The sequence below is a fragment of the Puma concolor genome, chromosome C1, assembly GCF_028749965.1.
Source record: "Puma concolor isolate L17-30 chromosome C1, mPumCon1.1.hap2, whole genome shotgun sequence".
NCBI classification, from domain to species: domain Eukaryota; kingdom Metazoa; phylum Chordata; class Mammalia; order Carnivora; family Felidae; genus Puma; species Puma concolor.
In genome coordinates this window covers 13,243,536-13,264,485 of record NC_141674.1, presented here as the reverse complement: position 1 = coordinate 13,264,485, position 20,950 = coordinate 13,243,536, and the positions used below count along the sequence as shown (strand labels likewise).

General features: G+C 56.2%; 1 protein-coding gene across 1 annotated transcript in view; it reads right to left on the bottom strand.

Annotated features, from left to right (window-relative positions):
- The window catches only part of IGSF21 (immunoglobin superfamily member 21), a 232,003-nt gene that overhangs the window by 5,200 nt on the left and 205,853 nt on the right, over positions 1 to 20,950 (bottom strand). Inside the window, exons 5-6 of the mRNA XM_086715833.1 lie at positions 7,496 to 7,611; positions 4,336 to 4,810 (exon numbers count right to left, since the gene is read on the bottom strand). Coding sequence (XP_086571959.1) covers positions 4,336 to 4,810; positions 7,496 to 7,611 — 591 coding nt within the window. The remainder of the gene's footprint in view (positions 1 to 4,335; positions 4,811 to 7,495; positions 7,612 to 20,950) is intronic.

Genomic DNA, 20,950 nt, shown 5'->3' with positions numbered 1-20,950 from the left:
CATCCACCCACCCACTCACCCATGCATCCATCCATCCACCCACCTGCCCACTCATCCATCCATCCATCCATCCATCCATCTGCCCACCTGCCCACTCATCCATCCATCCATCCATCCATCCATCCATCCATCCACCTACCCACCCACCCATCCATCTGTTCACCTTTCTGTCCATCTTCCACCTGTTCTTCCATCCATTCATCCATCCATCCATCCAACCATCCATCCATCCATCCATCCATCCATCCACGCTTCTGTCCATCTATCCATCTGTTCTTCCTTCTATCCACCCATCCATCCACCCACCCACCCATGCATCCATCCATCCACCCACCTGCCCACTCATCCATCCATCCATCCATCCATCCATCCATCCATCCATCTGCCCACCCGCCCACTCATCCATCCATCCATCCATCCATCCATCCATCTGCCCACCCGCCCACCCACCCACTCATTCATCTGCTCTATACATCTAGTTATTTGTGGTTCACCTAAACTGTGCCGATTACTGTGCAGGGCAATGCTGGGGCTATAACAATGAATATAACAGTAGCTGATATTTACTGAGTGCTTACTCTGTCTGTCACTATGCTAAGCACTGGATATGTACTGCCTTATTTAATCTTCACAACAACCCAGAAAAGTATGACTTAATTCTTAGACAGGTGCTTACTGAGTAATATGTTAGGGATCATTCTGAGCCTTGTACCGTATGAACGAGGCAGGTAGAGACCCTGCCCACACGGAATTTAAATTCCAGTGGGAGATCCAGGGAATAAGGAAACACGTAATGTACCTGCAGGTTGAGCGAAATGTGATGCCAGAGAATAAAGTGAGATAAGCAGCTGATGGGGCCAGGAGGAAGAGGCTGTTTGAGATACGGTGTTCAAGGAGGGACTTTCTGAGTAGAAGATCTGAACAGGGGCCTTAGGGACAGAGCGCTTAAGAATATCTGGGGCAAGATTATTCTAGGCAGAAAGGAAAGCCGGTGCAAAGTCCGTGGTGGGCCCGAGCTGGGTGCATTCACAGAAGAGTTAAGAGGACCCCGTGGCTGGAGCGGACAGAGCAGAGGGGGGTAATGTACGGACATCACTGGGATTTGGTTTTAAATGTAATGGCAGTTGTGCAGGGAAATGCACTCTTCTGAACACAACTTAGCGAATCCTAATGCGAACACCTGTGTAGCCACCGTCCCAATCAAACTCTAGAACACCCCCATCCCTCCGGAAGGTTCCTTTATGCCTCCTTCCACCTCCCCCCACCCCCCATAGGTACACGCTGTTCTGACTTCTCTCACTGGAGAGTTTTGGTAAATGTTCTAGAAGTTTACCGTATAAACGGAATCCCGCAGTGTGTACTCTGTGCCGTCTGGCGTGTTGCACATGGTATCATGTTTTCTGAGCTCTGTTCACGTGGTTGCCACTAACAGGAGTTCATCTGTATTGATGAGAAGTAGCTCATCGTAGGACGATAGCACGGTTTTGTTCTCCCACCTTCCCAATTACGGACATTCGGGTTCCTTACAGTTTTTATTGTCGTTGTTGTGAACATTCACCTCCAAACGTTTGTGGACATAATGTTTCCATTTGTCTTGGGTAAACACTTAGGAGTGAAATTACTAGGTCATAAAGTAAGGGTGTTTTCATCTGGGAAAGCAAGTGCTAATCGTCCAACATGGGGGCACTGGTTTGTGCTCGCACTGGCGACGCATGAAGGTTCTGATGGCTCCACATCCTTGTTGGCATTTGACATTACCCGTTCTTTCGACGTTAGCCATTCTATTGCTTGGGCGGCGGTACCCCACTGAGGTCCTAATCTTCATTTTCCCGATGACTAATGATATTATAAACCTTTTCATATGCTTATGGGCCATTCAGACGTATTCTTTCTTTCTTTTTTTTTTTTTTTAATGGAGTTGTCTTACCATTCGTGATCTGTAGTAGTTCTTTATATATTCTGGATACAAATCCTTTGTCATAAATCTGTAGGGAGAGTATTTTTTCTCAGCCTCTATATGTATTCCTGAAGGTGCCTTCTTATGAGCAGAAGCTTTGGATTTTGACTCAGTCTCATTTACCAGTGTTCAGTTTTTCATTTGGTGCCTTTTGTGACCTTTGGAAAAACTCCTGGTCTACCTCGACGTCACAAAGCCAGATTCCTATGCGTCGCTTTAGAAGCTTTATGATGTTGGATTTCACATTTAGGCCCGTGATTCATCTCAAATTAATTCTTGTGTGTGCGTGAGATAGGGGACTGGGGTCATTTTGCCCTTAAGCGTCTCTGGTTGTTCAAGGCTGTCTGTTAAAACAACTTCTCCTTCCCCATTCAACAGCCTTGGGGCCTTCATCAAAAATCAAGATGGACTGTCTCTCTGGGTTCTATTTCTGAATTCTATTCTGTTTTGTCCATCTGTTCGTCTACCATTGGAAGGGCTGGGGTGGGTATGTATGTGTGTCACGATCTGATTTGTATCTTAAGCCGATCAATCAGCACGAAGAGCAGAATGGATGAGGGTGGGAGCGGAAAGACCAGCCTGGCGGCTGCGAAATCCAGGTGGGAACTGGGTGGTCGGAGAGGAAACCACCAGAAGCGGCAGATGTGGGGGCAGGTTCTTGAGGCTGGCTTAGACGCGGAGCATGGGAAAAGAGCGGGAAAAGCAAGCGACTCTGAGGGTTCAGGCTCTGCCAATGGGAAGAACGTAGTCGCCATCTACTGAGATGGGTTCTGGGACCACCAGGCATCCGTCTTCTTGTGGGGAGTAGTGTCTGAGCTGGGGGAGGACATCCCGGCAGAGGGAACAGCAGAGATCACGGGGAGGCTCTGGGCCGCCCTGGCCTGACCTTCAAAGTCCTGATCAGATGATTGGATTCTGTGTCCCGAGGTCACCTGCCCATCCTACTGCCTCCCCGCCGTGGCCAGACAGCAGGGTGTCCTCCACTCTCCCTCGCCCCGCCCCCCAGCTCATAGCACTCTCCCCTGGCCACAGCCCCAGCAGATGGCACAGTGGTGAAGAATGTGGGCCTGGGGTCGGACCTGGCTGGCTGACCTAAGGAGAGTTACTCCAAGCCTGGCTGGCTCCCCTCACTTGTGAAACGGGAATAATGACAGCGTCTCTCCCTGCCCCATAAGCTCACTGCACCTGTGCCAGGAGAACTTGTAGGCAAATCATCCTGCAGGGAGCCTGGCTCCTGATATTTATGAGCTTACAATTATTCTCTCCATTCAACAGGTCAGAAAACTGAGGCTCGGGGACCTGAGGCCTGAGATCCCACCAACAGACGGCAGCCAAGGTTGGATGGGAAGCCAGCCCAGGGGTCTGTGTCATCCGCCCGATCTGGCACCTGCGTCTTGGCAGCCTTGCAGTGTCCCCCGCTCCCCGCTTCCCCCGGGGGTGCACACACGTGACCGCGCATGCCCACTGCCTGCGAAGGGGCCTTGCCCTTGCTCCGATGGGGGGGGCGGTGGGGTGCACGCCAGCACGGCTCCGGTCAAGGGAACCAGCTGCAATCAGGGACCGGGCAGGCGAGTCCTTAATCTGGCTTGGGGTGCGGGAGGGCAAGGGGGTGGGGCAGGCCAGGGGCAGCACCCCCTCATCACTGCGATGCGAGCTGTGAGCTGCACACTCACTTTTCCAGCTGCTCTCAAGTCCTTGTCTGGTCTTTCCCCGTGTCGGTGGGGGTGGGGCAGGGCACCATCCCAGGGAAGCCGAGCTTTGCTTGGGCAAGAGGGGCAGGGGACGGCTTTCCTGGGGGAAAAAGCGAAGGGGTGAGGCTGCTCTGCCTCCCAGCCCGGAGCAGATGGCATCCTGAGGTTCACATTCACCAAAGGACAGTGGGAAGCGCAGGGGTCCGGAGAGGGTGGTAGGGGCAGGCTGCGGGTTGATGAGGTCCCAGCGCCTAGCACAGGGCCGGGCAGTAGGGGGAGCTCGTGAGGTCTCCAAGGAATGACACGCGGAAGTGCTCGGGGGCAGCTGCCCGAGACCACGGATGTGGCACAGTGAGAGGCTAAGAGCGAGGCTCTGGGGCCATAGTGTCCACCTTTGAACCCTCCTCTGCTTAATTACTCACTCAGCAAACTTCTCCGACTCACAAATTCCCCTGATTTCTAGTGTTCCTGACCCCGTCCAGCAAGCTCTCCCGACCTCCCTGTGACCACCCACGTTCCCCAGTCCAGCTCAGCAAACCTCCTTAAGAACCCCGGCCCTGATCTCTCGGCCTGCCCCGGACGCCTCCGTGCCCCACCCCTCCCCACGTCTGAGGTGGCCGGCGACCCAAGGCTCCCCGCCCCCCAGCTCTGCAGGGTCCCCGCAGAGCGGCACCCACCAAGTCTTACCCAGCGTGACCTCTGCCTGCATGGGCATCGACAGCGCTGGGTGCTTGACCTCACAGCTGAAGAGGGCCTCATTGTCGATCTGTGGGTTGAGCGTCCAGGTGAGCAAGGCACGGACCTCCACGGTGCCGTCACTGCCCGGGGTGTGGCTGTGGCGCAGGAAGTAGATGGGCTCGGCGCTGTGGACCCAGCGCGGGAACTCGCGGCTCACCACCGTCTCTGGGACGTTCTCGGTGGTCGGCTGGAGGAGGACGCCGGGGTCTGGGGTCAGGCTGCGGGCAGGGCGCTCTGTGTAGGGGCGCCCGCCCCGGTTCTCGGCGTCCAGCAGAGACAGCGACCTCTGCATCTTGGTGTCATCTAGGTCACGGTGCAGGAGGCTGCGGAAAGGCCTGCTGTCCTGGAAGGGGCCAGAGCTTGCCTCCAGCGGCTCCGTCAGGGGCACGGCATCGATGGGTTCGCCATCGCGTTTGAAATAAACCTGAAATTACAAGGAGGGTGCGGGAAGCATTTCATGACCGACGGTGGGACCTCAGAGGACCTGGCCACAGAATGCCCGTTCTTCCAAGGCCGCCTCCTCCTTCCGGATGGACTCTCCCTCATTCCTTTCCCTGCAGCACCCGAAGTACTCTGAGCCAGCTCAGGTCGAGGGGGACACACAGAGCTCCTAGTGGCAGAGGCCAAGCCCACCTCCGTCTTTACCAGCAGGTGAGCCTCTTGGAGCCCCAGTTTCCTTACCTGTAAAGGGGAGTAAGGACAGCTGCTCTGGGGGCTGTCGGATGCTTCAATGAAACAATGTACTGAAACAGGGGCCCAGGGCGCAGCCCCAGCAGCCACCTGGGCTGCGAGGGAGAGTCTGTGCCCACCTGGGGACAGCATTTGGACGAGGGAGAAGGTAGGAAGGCGCCTGAGAGGAAGTGAGCCATCCGAAGAAGAATGACGAGGAAGGGATGTCCGTGGGCGCGTTTTGGAGGTTTGCAACCAGAAGGAAGGAAACAGGTGCATGTGTGGGAGAGAGCGAGGTGTGGGGACAGGGTGAAAGCAAACATCTTCTCGCTTTCTCTAATGGGGAACCCAAGTTTTGAGAGGCGGCATTTAATTTAATTTGCTGTCTTTTATGTTGGTACGTGTGCCCAGAGGCCTGTGGGGATTGGGTGTATTTTTTAATAAATCAGGTAAATAAATCGATGGGAGACAGGGAGAGAGGAGGGCAGGAAGCAGCTTTCTCAGGATGCTGGCGCAGGTGAGGGGAGGGAGGAGGATGTGGGGGAGGAGAGGAGGGGGGCTGCGGGAGAGGGGAGGGGAGAGGAGGGGGGGATGAAATGTGGGACCCGGAGAATCTGTCAGAGTTTATAGCTCCAGCGAAGGATCTCATATGCACATAATAGCCTGCTTTGGGTTTTTCTTTCTTTCTTTCGTTTTCTTTTGAAAAGTGCTTCAAAAGCAGGTTTGTAATTTATACCAAAGAATTCTTTTAAGTTCTGATGTCCCAGGCAAACGTAAGATGCCTGGAATGCGGGGAATTAAGGATCTTGTGTGTGTGTGTGTGTGTGTGTGTGTGTGTAGAGAGAGAGAAATGTCTTTTACATCTATGTGCAACTATATATATGTGTATATGAATATTGAATATTTTATTGCCATATCTTAAATGGCAGGAGCAGGCAGGGGTTGGGGGTGGGGAGTCTTCCTGCAGCCCCAGGGCCGTGGGGAGACTTTCTTTTGTGTCCTCTGGGAAAGAAGTTGTTCTTTGGAGAAAAAGACCAGCTTGTCTGATTTTAGAGAGGCCAGACCTCTTTATGGGCTCCAAAGGGGGAAACTTGGGGACCATTTCCTGCTCTCACCAATCGCTGGGGTTGAAGTTGCCTTTTTATCTATCTGTCTCCTTGGGACCATGAGGTATGGGTGCAGGGAGATGGGCCTTACCAAAGCCTTATTTAAGCACCCCTGTCTACTGCCCCACCTGTGTCTCTGCACACCTGCTTACTGCCCCACTTGTACCTATGCAACCTTGCTTACGGCCCCACCTGCGCCTGTGTGCACCTGGCCACTGCCCTGTATTGGGTTTCTCTGCACCTGTTTACTGCCCTGCCCTGAGAAGCTGGGTCTATCTAGGTCTAGATCCTGGGGTGAGACTGGCCTGGGTCCCCAGGTAACCCCACTGCACCACGCCTATGAGACAGAGTCTGGAATTCATTGTCTCCCACCTTGAACTCTAACCCTACCTATCCTCCGCTCGAGCCCAGCCCCTCACGAATCCTAGTGATACCTGAGACTCACAGTGTCAGGTGTATTATACAATTCTCTTGGAGGGAACCTTCACAGCACGTAGCGCGTGGATTCTCAATATGGGTTCAGGGAATCAAGGGTTCCACACAGGTGCTTCAGGGCTCCATAAGGGCAACCTGACCTTCCTTCACTCTTACATGTCTTACATGTGGGGCTGCGTCTATTTCATTTGGACCAAAGAGGTCCTGGTGCTCCTAAAAAAAGGCTGAAAATGTTAATGTTGTCCACTCCCTAAGCCTCTTTGCAGAAACTGGGAAGCAGAGGGGAATCTTTCTGCTTAAGGCAGGGCAGGGGCTAGAACCCAGTTCTCTATGTTAGCGCCCTCACCGCTTGAAGTGGCCATGACGATAATGCATGGGCTGGGCTGGCGGACCTCAAAGCAGTTAGGGTGGGTCGGAGTTGGTCCAAACAGGAATTCTCTCTCTTACCTTCCTTCCGGCCTTCCTCCCTTCCCTCCCTCCACAGTGGAATTGGAGCTGGAGGGCATGAACTTGAGTCCCACGTCTGTCAAGAACATTGTAGGTGACTCTGGACCCATCCCTTCACCTCTCTGGGCCTCATTTGTCCCCATTCTGTCCGATAAGTGGGGCAGGGCTCTGCTTGATGCTGGGCTTCCCTAAGGACCCACTGTGCAGTTCTGGGACCCCAGGGTCCAGAAAAAGTGGGGTTCTGTGCTGGGATCTTAGGAGCAAGATCCCAAGGGTGGGTCAGATGAGTAGATGGGGTCAGACCAAGGCAGATGGCTCAAGGCAGGGGCTCTCACCCTCTCCCCTTTATTCTGCAAAGTGGACGCCACGGTGACATCTGCAGCTGGACAAGTCACAGGGCAGGGTGGCCCGGCAGGGACAGAGGAGGAGCTGGGCACTCCAGAGGTACTCACCATGGGCGCTGGTTTCCCTCCGGACACAATGCAGACCAGCGTGAAGTTCTGGGCTTGGTAGCGGCTGAAGGGGGCGGGCATGTCTGCGGCCATCACTTCGATGGAGGTGGGGGGAGCTACCCAAGAGGGAAGGACAGCGAAACAAAGGTTTAGTGGAAGATTCAGGAAGAGATCCCCTGAGATGGGCCAGGTCCCGTGCTGGGTGCGGGGAGCAGGAAGGGGAGGAGGGTTGCATGACTCCAGGTGGTGTTACTGGCACCAACTGCAGTCGGGACGATGTCCCTGCCGGGCACACAGACAAGGGCTCGGCCTCAAGGGGCCTACAGCCTGCTGGGAAGAAGGGCATGAATCAAGGGACCATACAGTTAAACGTGGGAAGCGCATCAGGTGCCGGGAGGTGTAACAGGAGGAAAGGGGCCCCTGCCCAAGTCTGAGCAAGTTCTGTGACCCGAGAAAGCAACCCGAGATAAAGGACAAGTGTGGCAGTTGGAGGGAACAGCATATGTGGAGGTCTGGAGCATGTCAGCCCGGGGCAGGCGGCAGGGGGAGGGCAAGGAGCTGGGGATGGGGGCGGAGGGGCCCTGGGAAGTGTGCGGAGTGCAAAGCAGAGCCGCTGACCGTAGGTTACGCTTGCAGTGGTGCGCTAGGGCCGGTTCCTAGCAGCGCCTGAGACCCAGATGTGCCATTTCCAGGACTGCTCTGGTAGCCTGAAATCGGCCACAGTAGGGAGCTTTACGCCACGGAAACTGGCCACCACCACAAACCAAGGCTTTTTGTGTGTTCTCTTCTCTGCCCCAGCCCCCCGAGAGGGTGTTTCCCAGTACACCACTGGTCATGCGTTTTCTTGTCTTGAGAGCAGTGGGGAGCCATTGAAAGTTTTAAGCAAGAGCAGCGCCACGATCAGGATTGATTTTGGACGCTGAAAACACACAGTGTGACTCAGGCTAGACGGGCTGTCCATTTAGAGCAGGGTGAGGGCAACAGAGAGTAGGTGACTTTGAGAGGCATTTAGGGCCAAGAGCTGCCTCTTTCCTTTCTTTCTGGAAGTTGGTGTATTTTGGCTGGTCCCGCCTCCCACTGGCTCACTCTGCTCAGCAATCACTGGCTGGTGTGACAAAGCCAGGGCTCCTGGGTGGGCACTGTGGGGTAGTGGAAAGGACACCCGTGGAGCCATTGGGAACCTCTGGATCCAAATCTCAGCCAGGTCGCCAAACCTCCACGTCCTGGGGCAAGTTACCAAAGCTCTGAGCCTCAGTTCCCCAATCTGCTAAATGGGAGTAAAACCTGGCAGATGGATGTGAAGGAGGGGCCAGCTCCTAGGTGTGAAAGGGCTTAGCACATGGTAGGAAGCTACTATTCTTTTTTATTCTTTTTTATTTTTTTTAATATTTATTTTTGAGAGAGAGAGAGAGAGAGAAAGGGAGAGAGCAGGGGAGGGGTAGAGAGAGAGGGAGACACAGAATCCAAAGCAGGCTCCAGGCTCTGAGCTGTCAGCACAGAGCCCTACGTGGGGCTCGAACTCATGAACCACTTTCACGTCCGGAGCCGAAAGAGGACACTTAACCGACCGAACCACCCAGGCGCCCCAGGAATCTGCTATTCTTCGGATTCACACTATTATTTCCGCAGTCCCCTTGCATTCAGGAGGACAGGAGCCAGGATCTGAGGACTTCACTTGGGAAGGGCTGTCCATTTTGGCTTACCCAGCCTGGGGTCAAGCGCGGCGGGGGAAACGGAGAGGATGAAGAGCCGGGGCCTTTCCTTCCTGCAGGGGGTTTTCACTCCAGGTAAGTTTAATTAAGCTCAACGAACATTTCCTGACACCTACTAGGTGCCGGGCACGGTGCCAGGCGCCGGGTGATAAAACAGAGAAGCTCACAGGCTTGGGGGTGGGGGTGACAGCCGCCTGGCCACTCTATTTTGAGGTCTGGTGAAAGGAAGCCAGGTATGAGCCATTCATTCATTCGCGCAGCCACCACGCGCTGTGCAATTGGCAAGGGAAGCAGCATGAACAGGAAACAATGGGAAAACAACAGATGCAGAATTGTAATTAAGTGTAAGATTGTATAAAGCAGGTGGTAAGTGGGGTAGGAATTCCGTGAGGGGAAACATACACGGAGCGCTTCAATTACCCAGAAGTCCCAGGTTCTGCCGTGAACTTACTCTAAGACTCCAGTGAAACACCTGGGGCCCCACAGCAAGAACCCACGATGCAGCCAGGAGCTGTGCTAAGCCCTTCGCCTGGGTGAACGCAGGCAATCCTCCCCATCAGTCCACGAGGTGGGTGTGTTTACTCCTATTTTACAGACGGGAAACTGAAGAGGTGCGGGAGGCCGTCCCCGGGTTCACAGAGTCAGGATCTGAACCTGAGCGCCCCGACTCCAGAGCCCCAGCTCTGACAAGAGGCTGCGCCTCCGTGGTCTTTGGAAAGAAGAAAAGAGCTCGTTTCTGTGGGTGCCTTTAGCCCCACGTGGACACGTTTGAGCCACGGGGAACCCTCACGGACGCCTTGTGACCCAGATCCCTCGGGAGCTCTCCTGTGGGTGGCTCTACTTAACTCGGCTACCCCGGAGATGAAGGGACCACACCAATCCGAGCTTTGGCGTAAAACTCGGGCACCGCTCGTGGTCGTGTGCACGGATGTAAGGATACCCTCCAAGAATCCGACAGGCTCAGAAATGGCACGAGGCACCTTCGATATCTCTCATCCTTTCTCACTTTCATTGAGACCCTTAGAACCTTCCTTGATTGGACTGCTCTGGGGAGCAGAGATGATTCTTACAAGATGCCTGGGGTGGGGTGGGGGGGAAGTCTAGCAGTTTTCCTTATTATTTGCATCGCTATTGTCAGGAGGAAGGACAGGACAGTGGTTAAAAGTGTGGGCTGTAAATCAGCCTACCTAGAGTTCAAAGACCAGCTGTCCCACCTACAGGCTGTGTGACCTTGGGCGAGTTACCTAACCTCTCTGAACCTCAGTTTCTGCCTCCACAAAAGGGGATTACAGGGTACCTGTGACGATTCAGTGACATAGTACCTGAAAGGTGTTTTGAAAGTGCACCCTGTACGTGTCATCGGCACTTATTAGCAGGATTCATTACTAACATTCTTTCTGGAGGCTCCCTGCTACTGGGCAGGAGAATGAAAGGTCTCTGCCTTCGGGGGCATTCACAGGTAAGTGAGAAGCCCAGAAGGTGCCACCGGGCACCTTCCAAAGCAGGAGTCACTCACCCCATGTGGCTGTTGTGCACTCGAAAGGCGTTTTTGAGTTCCTGTGTGCTGTCAGCGTAAAATACCCACTGAAGTTCAAAAGCCATTTTAAAAAGAATGTCAAAGGTATCACTAATGTTTTATAGTGGTTATCTGCTGAAGCTATATTTGGGCTCTACTGGACTTCACATATTATTAAAATTAATTCACCTTGCAACGCTTTTCTCAATGTGGTGATTGGAAAACTTATAATTACATATGGGACTTGCGTGGGGTCTCTGTTGGACAACACTGGTCGAGACCTTCCATTTTACAGGTAAGCAAACCGAGGTCAGAGAGGGGGAAATTTGCCTACAGTCACACTGTAAGTCCGTTGGCAGAGCCCAGACTGGCACCCAGCACTTCCAAAGCCTGGCCAGGGTTCTCTGCAGAGCATGGGCGCCCCTGTCCCCAATCACACGCACGCGCGCCCACACACACGCACCTTCGTGCGTGCCCACATCCCCATTCCGGAGATCTGCACCCGCGTCACGCACGCTGCCCACGCAGACCCTGATTGGGAGACGTGTCCCTGTCCCTCGTTATGTTTCCGAGCAGGTGTTAGCAATGTGTACAGTTAATCAAGCTCCTAAGACAATAACAGATTTCGGTTGTATGGCCGATGACACAGCAGAGCTGTAATAACTGTGGACGCTTATTTCTGCCTCCATCCCTTCCCAGACCCCAACGCCACCCCCACTCTCATCCCCACACCTGTCCCTCTTACAATCGCTGGCCGAGGTCACAGCAAGCAGCCCCCTATGTGCCCCCTGGGATTGGCCCCGCGGCCCCGGGAACAATTGTCCAGCCAAAGGCAGATGGCCAGCGGCGGCCCAAGCGTAACTTCCATGCAGCTTCCTGGACAGGAACAATCCCGAGGTCCAAGCTGGGCTCTGGAATCAGCACGATAAAGCAGGCCACCTGACTGTGACCCACGTGGCATAGAATGGCAAAGAATCCACCAAGACCCCTGGCTCAGCAGTCTCTCCCCCGACTCTTCCGGGCCAGGGTCCCGTGCACCCACCAGGAGTGTCTCATTCCTGTGGATCTGAGGGTGCGTCTTCAGAGGTGTCTGTGCCGAGGCAGGGCTCTCCCGGGGGGCGGGGAGCACCCACCTGCACCGTTTACCTGAAAGGACCGTCCTCAGGTGAAGAGACACCGAGCAGGTGTGTTTGCATCGGACGCATGGCTGCGGTCACGGCAGTAAGAGCCCGGATATGGGCGGAGCTTCAGGATTTCCAAGCCACTTCCGGACACGTTAGCGCACAGCCGGCCCTGGGCAGTAGGAAGACCCCGCCCCCCAACCCCGCCTGGCTCGACACGTCCATGGTCGCACGAAGACCACCACCACCGAACTCCCCCGGATCCCCTGTCCCCAAGTCCAGCCGGTCAACGTCTCAGTTTTGTGTGACTTCTTTGTCTTAAGCAGAGAGGGTTGCTGCTGGAAGTTTCTTGGACCCATTTTGTCCAGCATCGGGACAGGTAAAGTGTGTCTGCCCCTCTGTCTCAGCGGCCGCCACAGCCAACTTCTGCTGCCTCTGTCCCACGGCCATCCAGGGATGCCGTTATTTTCTCCTTCACAGTTAACATCGACACAGTGAGGTAATGGTCGGGTGATCAGTTTTATGAAATTAACTCTGAAATATTGCCTGTCTTTATCTTGAAAGCAGAACTTTGTTTTGGTCATCGTAACTCACTTTGAAGATAATGCGATCGTTCGCTGCTCTGTAAATCGTCTGGTGGCCTTTGAAATTTGGGAACACAAACCTGTCCTCATACAAACCCCGGCAGGCCCGTGTCTAACGGCATCTCCTAGAGTCCGGTTCTCTCCCCGCCCGTGGGGTCCTCTCCAGCGCCTGCCGGGGTCCCGGCTCCGAGAGAGCCACACCGAGGTTCCGGTGCAGGCCCTGCTACCAACATCGCATGGGACCACGGGCAAGTCAGCTGACCCACCGGGTGTCAGTCTTCCCATCTATAAAATGGGTTCAATAAAACACACCCTGCCAACGTTTCTGCTTCCAGGATTTTTGAGAGGAGGAGCAAATGAGGAAATGGACACAAACCTTCTATAAGCTGCACGAACAGAAAGGGACTATTTATATTACCCCTTTGACTGCCCACGCCCCTTCCTGGCCTGAGGGAATTTCTTTCTCTTCCAGGAGTGGCCCTTGTCTGGGGGAGGGATAATCCGTCCTGTTCTCTGGGTACCGCAGTGTGACGGTGCTGGGCACATTCCTGCTCTGAATGTCATTTATCATGGGGTGGTAATCAATCAGACGTGGGGAGGGGTGGGGGGGGAAGAGAAGTTCAAAATTATGTTATTTGCAAAAAATCCATTCTTTTCTCTCAGCATGCCTGCTCTATTGACTGCCTTCCCTTCAATCAGCAACCAGTCATTATACCGAATTGCAAGGAAAAAGAAAGCCACCCTCTTAATATATAAAAGTGTCCATGCGTGAATACAAATGTCCCTCCACGTTCCCTATTTTTAATTTCTTCCTTTTTTGGGAGGGGGGTCTCCCGTCACAGTGTCTTTCCATCCTCTCCACCGGTCTCTCCGGCTTCTACAAGACGCTGCTCGAAGGAGCACCTCCTCCAGGCAGCCACCCTGCTCCACACTGAGCTGCCCAAGGTTCCTTCTGCAGCTGGCTCACCTCCTCCGTGCCCTGCACAAAGCGATCCTTCTGCTGGTTAACTCTGCCTCATCCTTTAGGGCTGGCCTTAGGGACTGCCTCCCTCGGCAGCCTTCTAGGACCCTGCCAGACTCGGTCAGGGCTTATCCTCTGGGCTCCTGGAGCATTGTACACCTGTCGTTCTCACAGGTGCCTGTCATCCTGTCCCGGGTCCACGTCTGTTTCCCCAGGAGACTGTGCTCCCGGACGTCTGGAGCTTCGTCTTTTGCCCACCTAACCTCAGAGCTGGAGCAGGCCTGCCACACAGGAGTTCAAGTTCAATTCTTATTTTGTTTGTTCCTTCCCTCCTTCCTTCATTTCTCCCGGCCCAGGCAAGCACAGAGCCCGTTTGTGGAAGGGATCCCTCGAGACCCTGGAATGCTGTGGGCCCTGCCTTGCTTTGACCAAGGCCACCTTCCCCAACGCCATGCTCTGAACGCACTGAGAATTTGGGGGGAGGTCCGTGAACACCCTAAGCTCCTTCTAACCCCAAGGCCTCTGCATCTGACACCCCCACTAGAATGCAAGCACCATGAGGGCAGGGACGCTTATCTATGGTCACTTCCCAAGGTCACATCCCGAGGGCCGGACACACAAGGATTTGCTCAGTAGTTATTGGTCAAACGAATGAGTCGGGGGGAGGGACCCAAGGGTCGTGCCCCCCCATCCCTGCCCCATTTGGAAGGGCTGAAGTCTCTGGCCCCGCCCAAGGCCCTCCCTCCTAGCAGGAACCCAAGAAGGAGGGAGACCCCACCAGTGGGCGGGGGCCTCCAGCAGGAAAAGAGAGCAGAAAAGCACAACTCTTTGGTTTATGGGAAAATTAAATATCGAACTGAGGAGTAATAGCAGCCCAGGGAAAAAAAGGCCTGACAAAAAACCCCCGAATGGAGCCACCATCAGCGACGAGATAGACAAACGCCGCGTCTGTGCTTCTAGGGGCGACAGCTGTTCAGCCGAGCCCACCACCCCCTCCAACTTGACACTGGGTAGAAACCCACGCGCCGATGCCATCGACGGACGGGGACCTGGGTCTAGGGCGTTGCCAGTGTGGGTGGGCCCTGTCCGGGACCCTCCCTGCCCCGGGGGTGGGGGCCTTTCTGAGCGGATGGGGTCACCAGGGGACTTCTGGTGGCCGCGGGCATAATCCGTCCCCCCGCCCCCAGGCCTCCCCCCTCCGCGGGAGCTGGCTGGCAGCATCGGTTCACCTGCCTCGGCCCTCCCCTGCCAGCTGCTGTGCTTACGCAGTGGCGGAAGATAAAATTAACAACCCCAACTGGAGGCTCTGGCTGACAGCTCTGGGGGAAGCAGGGGGGTGCCGGAGGAGGGGGGGGGCGCAGCCTGTGAGGCGGAGAATCGGTGGGGCTGGGACAAGCAGGACCCAACTCGGGTTACTGCTGACGGAGAAATGAAATCCCGCATGCTCACGCACGCACGTGCACGCGCACGCACACACACGCGCACGCTCCGACACACTCGAAGGGGCGGCGGGGACGCCAGGTGCAGCATCGTAGACGACGCGCTTAACCTGGTCGCCGTCACAGTGTGTTCCCCGGACCAGCAGCATCAGCCTTACCTGGAACTTGTAAACTGCCAACTCCCGAGCCCCCTTCCAGACCGGCCGAAAGAGAACTCCGGGGGCGGGGTGGGATCCAGGCTTCTGGGTTTTAAGAAGCCTTCCAGGAGATTCTAATGCGAGCTCAGTGTGAGAACCACTCTTTGACTCTTGTGAGCCCCGGTCTGCTCATCTCTAAGTTAGGGGTACTAAGACTCACTGGGGCCACAATAGGTGCTCGGTGAACAGAGAAAATTATTGCTGGTTGGGACAGCAAGATTCAGGCAGAGTTAGAGAACCTCTATTCGGCTTTTCCTGGACCCAGCAGACAGGGCAAGGGTAGAACTCTCTCCCCTGAGTCAAAGGACCTCAAAACCCCCAAGTCCCACCCCACAAGCAGTTCAACTTCAGGCTCATGCCTTGATTGGCTGCTTGGCAATGTTCCCCGTTTTTTTTTTTTTTTTTTTGATTGGCTTCCTAGGCCACCAGTCCCGTGTGGACCCTCCCCCTGCCTGGGGTCTCCTGGCTGGAGGCAGCCTCTGCCCAGCAGCCTGTCTGCAGCCACCGTGCCAGCCGCGCCATTGTAGTTTATGTGGCAATAGAGCAAATGTGTTCAGGCCCATGATAGGTGCCATTTCTGCAGAGACGAAATCTATGGGGTGTGACATGAATCCGTTTTAAATAGCAGCAAGGCTGGCTATTCCGAGGATGTTTTCAATGTATCCCAGAGGTATATATTACACACATGGGCGATTGCACCAGGTGCCATATTTGCAGCTATATGAAAAACGCCTGTGGAAGCTTGCAGAAGCCTGGGGAGGCCCTGGCTGGTGGGGGAAGCACGTTCGAGATCTGGCCAGGGGCAGTGGCATCCAGCTCAAGTTCTTTCTGCTCAAGTTCAAGTTCAGCCTGCTCTCTACTTTTCTCCCCCACCCCCACGCCCACCAGAGAGCAGTGGGCTAGAGCTTAGAGAACAAGTTTGGAGGAAGCCCCCCCCGTTTCCCCCCCAAAACCTCTGTCCTTTCCAGCAGAACTGAACCCCCAAGAACCGGGGCCTTTGTGTTTGGGGGCTCAGAACAGGGCTCACCCTTGGCCTTCCCCACTCAGGTCTGGGGCACTTGGCCTGAAGCCACCGCCCTCCTTAGGCACTTGCTAGTTTCCTGGCCTCACCCGTAGAGCAAGGGTGACTCTGGAGTCACTGGCCCATGCGGGGTGCTCGTGGGGACTGAAGAACATAGCAGGTGCCACCCCAGCCAAGCTCCCAGCAGGGCCCCAACTCTGCGCCCCGGCCCCAGGCTCTGAGCTGTCAGCACAGAGCCCGACGCGGGGGCTCGAACTCACAAGCCACAAGATCATGACCTGAGCTGAAGTCGGACGCTTAACCGACTGAGCCACCCGGGCGCCCCAAGGATTGTGTCTTTTTAAAGAGCTGGGTGAGGCAGAGCCATGCTTCATTCCCAACGGGACCAACTCTTGGCTGGGGTGGAGGGGCTCGATTTGGGGGGGGGGGGCGTAGGTCTCAGAGATCCAGCACGTGCAGCCTCACCAGGGCCCCATGGGCGGGGCCTGGGCCACTTATTCATCTCTGACCCCTCTAACCTCGTCCCTCACCAGGTTCCTTCCCACCTTGGTTCTCTCATCTGTAAAACGGGACTGCCATAGTACCTGGTCACAGGTGTTGGTGCCTCGTCACAGTACCTGGGCGTCACGGGGCCATTGTGAGGGTGAACCGAGCTCGTGCTTTGCAGGATGCCTGGTACTGGTGAGACCATACCCCCACCGGCCATCATATGTGTGAACAGCAGCCTCTATCGCTGGCCTGGGCCAGTGGCTGGCCTTTGCCTACACCACTCATTCTGGCCACCGGCCTGAGAGGCCCTCACTCTGGGGACACTTGTGCATCCTGCTGACCGGGGGCCCCGAGTATGGGGGGCACAGGGCAGCCCTCAGCGAGCATGCGATGAGTTGATATTTGCAGGGGTGACTGGGAGGAGGCTTTGCTCAGTGAGCATCCCCCTGCACCCAGAGTTGAGGGCACGCGGGGTCCCCAGGCACACAGTGGGTGGGGGTGAGGGGTGGGGAGAGCACTTGACCAACATCTCCACTCACTGGTGGTCACTCTGGGGGCAGGTTCCGTGGTAAATGCTTTAATGCATTAGAGCCTCACCCATCCCAGGAAGTAGGGGTAGTTCTCTCCTTTGACAGACGGAAACGGAGGTTTTCAAAGGCGATGTGGTCCGCCGCTAGTCGGTCAGCAAGGACCAAGGCTAGCTTTACGTACCGCGTCTGGCTTAAGCCCCTCCGCCCAGGCTCACGACCCCGAGTGCACCGCCCGGCCCCGCGTCTCACATGCTGCGGGCTGTCTCTCAGGGCATCCGTTTCCTCTGTGAGGCAGTAACGGGGCTGGGCTGGGTCACTGCTGAGGTCTGCGGCTCAGGTCTGGGCAGAAGCTACAGCAGGAGGGCTGGAGATTAGAGAGGGGGGGCCGGTCCTGAGCAGCTGTGTGTGAGGCGGTGGGACTGGTCAGCAGAGCGGGGCCGGCCCCTCCCTGACGGCGGCCCTCAGGAGTTGGGGCCTGTCCTCTGATGGGCTCGGGGTCCACAGGAGAGTCAGCTGGGAGGGTGTGGCTGGGGCCATCATTCCCAGCGAAAACCTTCTCTACCCAAACTCCTGCTCTCAAACCCCAGGCCCATCCAGTTCCCATGGCCTCCCTGGAACACACGTCCCTGGATTCGGGGCCCTGTTCTGGCCTCGCCTTTCCTCTCTTCCCCGGGGCCAGGCCTGGTGGACGGAGGGCAGGCAGGGCCCGCGGTAGCCTGACATGCCAGGACCGGGCCCAGCGGCTGGCCTCATACGGGCTCGGGGACCAAGCTGCTGTATCCTGGCCCTGCCACCTGCGAGCTGGGTGACCTTGGCAGGTCACTTTCCCCCCACCGTGCCTGTTTCCTCATCTGTAGCGTGGGGATCATCGTATCTATGTGACAGGTGCTTCTGTAAGGTATTTAGACCCTGGCATGGCACCTGCAGCACTGAATATAGAGGTCAGCCGTTGTCATGACTGTCCCCTCCTTACCCGGGCCTTGGGGTCCCGCCACACAGCAGTGCTCTCCCTCCACCTGCCAAGCTTTCCCTGCTCCTACACCCTCGCCTACAGGGCTCCTTCTGCCTGAAATGTCCCTGTCCTGTCTGCCCCCAGCCCGGCCTACGAGGCCCAGCTGTATGCCACCTCCTCCATGAAGCCTTCCTGATGCCTCCTCCTGGAGGAGACCCTCTCCCTGGGCACCCCCACAGCTTGCAACCTAGCCCTCCCCTTACCTTCACTTGCCTTCTGCTCGGTTCTGGAAATCTGCACTCTTCTCTGTCTCCCCTGTCCTTCGGGGACTCCTTCAGGGACTCCCCTATCCTGCAGGGACTCTGCTCTGGACGCAGAGACAGGGGCTGAGAGTCTCCGTTCATCACTTGCTAGCCGCGGGATCTCGGGGAAAGTTGCTTCCTCTCCCGGAGCCTCGGGCTCCCCGTCTTTGAAATGGGGATACGTACAACCGCTCTCCCCCCGGCACCGGTGAGAATCAACCACGAGAGTGTTCGTAAAGGACCCGGGGCAGCGCCTGGCATGTAATAAGCCCTCGGTCGGTGCTAGTTTCTGCTGTGAAGGTTATTGTGATTATTAGGACTTATTTGCTTTTAAGATGATCACCCCTAGAGCGCGCGTGAGGTATTCCTGCCTCCTCAGGTAACAGATGGGGAAACAGTCCAGGGGCGCCCTGCAAGCTGGCGGCAGAGACAGGACCGCTGACTCCCAGGGCAAAGCAACCTGCGGAGTTGATCTCAGTGTCCCCTTCGGTACAGGGAGGGATTAGGTCCCTCTCCCCAGGAGCGTCTGTCCACAGGAAGCAGACCCCGCTCCAGGGGCCGGCTCACTGCCTCCCTCGGCGCCCCTGCCCTCTTTCCCAGCTCCGATACAGCTCTGTTAACACCTGTACCCTCAGACTCATGCCGGCTCCTTAAATCACTGGGCCCGAGGCACCGCAGCTTCAACGGCCACATATCACTTGTAATTAAGGGGCCTGTCCCAGGGACGCGAAGTTTACCTTCTGCTGGAGACACTAAATCCAGCTCCCGGTGGTGGAGGGGATAAAGCATCGCACTGACCTAACACCTGTCAAGGTTTAATGATGCGCCTGCGGGCCTGCTCTGGCGGGACCTGGGGGGCAGCCAAGAGGGTCACGTAGTAGGTGGAGAGAGACGACCCCAGAACAAGAACTGAGCCTCCTGGTCTGTGAGACACAGGAAGTCCAGGGAGCTGGTGAGGGTCTCAGGAGGCGGCAGCCACCTGCCTGGACGGTTCAGGGAGCAGGTGACTCTCTACCGCTTGGCTCAAGAGGGCACAGAGGGCCATTCTGTGAGAGGCTGCAGACAGGCTCCTTAGCCAGGCGGTCTGGGTTTGAATAACAAGCTCTGCCGCTCGCTTGCTGGGTGACCTTGGGCAAGTTACTTAACCTCTCTGGGCCTGTTTCCTCATTATCAAAATGGAAATGCTACAAGTCCCTACCTCCTGAAGTAGTGAAGATTAGAGGAATTAACATACTTAACATACTGGAACATGTGTGGCATATGGCGGCTGCAAAATTCACCTTTATTCTAGTATGATCTGGCCGACCTACATGAACACGAATCTCTCTCAGTCGCTCCCCCAAGGCAGGCACATGGTGGGGGCTTATGATATTGGGTGAAGCAGGACGTGTGTGCATAAGGAATCGATGGGCAAACGGTCTGTTTCCATCAGGGAGAGGCCGGTCACGTCAGCTCCACGGCCCTACGGACAAGACGTGCAAAGCAGCACAGGACGCTTGGCTAAGCCGTCTGCTTCTTCCAGCCTCGTCTGCGGATCAGAGAGGTCATTCAGCTTTCCAGATCACACCCAGCGTGCACTTCAGAGGCCTTGCCTCCACCCCAGCCCAGGGCTCCAGGCCCCCCCCCCTCCCCAGAGGAAGAAGTCAGAGAACATTTGGGTTCTTACTCTAGGCTTCCCTTTATCAGCAGGCTCTGTTTTCCCTTCTGTGAAATGGGGACACTGATCTTGCTGACTTCCCAGACGGCTGGAGGAGCGGCTGATGATGCAGCCCAGGTATTCCCTGCTGTCTCTGTTGAGAGGCTACGTGGCCCAGGCCCCTGTGGCAGCCCCATGGCCCCACACTCGGTGAGGAGCGGCGACCCTCCGTCTTCCCGGCAGCCTCGTGTGGCGGGAAAAAGGGGGGCTCCTCCTTCCCACAGATCTGAGCTCAAATCCCATCTCACTCACTGCTGTGCGACGTTGGGAAGCTTCCCTGCCCTCTCTGTGTAGGGCATGTAGTACCCACTGTAACTGAGGCAGCATAGGGCCCGTCCGGGGCGGGGAGACCAGAGGTGGGGCAGCGGGTAACAGAACGTGCTGGGCCTGTTGCCGAATACACAGTGGGCTTCGGTCAAGGGCGTGCCTCCTTTGCAGGGCTGTGTTCAGTGAGGGAGCGAAGGAGGGTTCTAGAAGGAGGGTTCTGTCCAGGAGGCGGTCAGCAGGCTCGGGCCTTTGGGGCTGACACTGGGAAGCGACCGTCCTTGGTAGATGACCCAGTTAGCTCCAAAGTGCTCCTCTGAGCCCCAAACCCATCTGTCTGGCCCTTCTCTGAACGGGCTCTCAGCCGGTGACCTGAGTGTTAGCTACAGGCCTGTGGGTGGGCGGGTGGGCAGAGCAAGCATCCTTCCTCCAGGTCCCTGGCCAGGCTGAGGCGCTCAAGACGGCCGTGCGCAGTCTCTCAACATGCTCTGCGGTCCATTTTGGAAGACCCTGGCCGCAGCCCCACTCCAGCAGCCGAGCCCGGCCAGCTGTCTCAGGCCCCTGCTGCCTCTCGAGCTGTCCCCTCGGAAGCTCCAGCAATCGGGACGGAGGCCTGCAGACAGCCTTCAGATCGCGGCCCCGGGCTTCTCCACCCCTCAGCCCATTTCCTG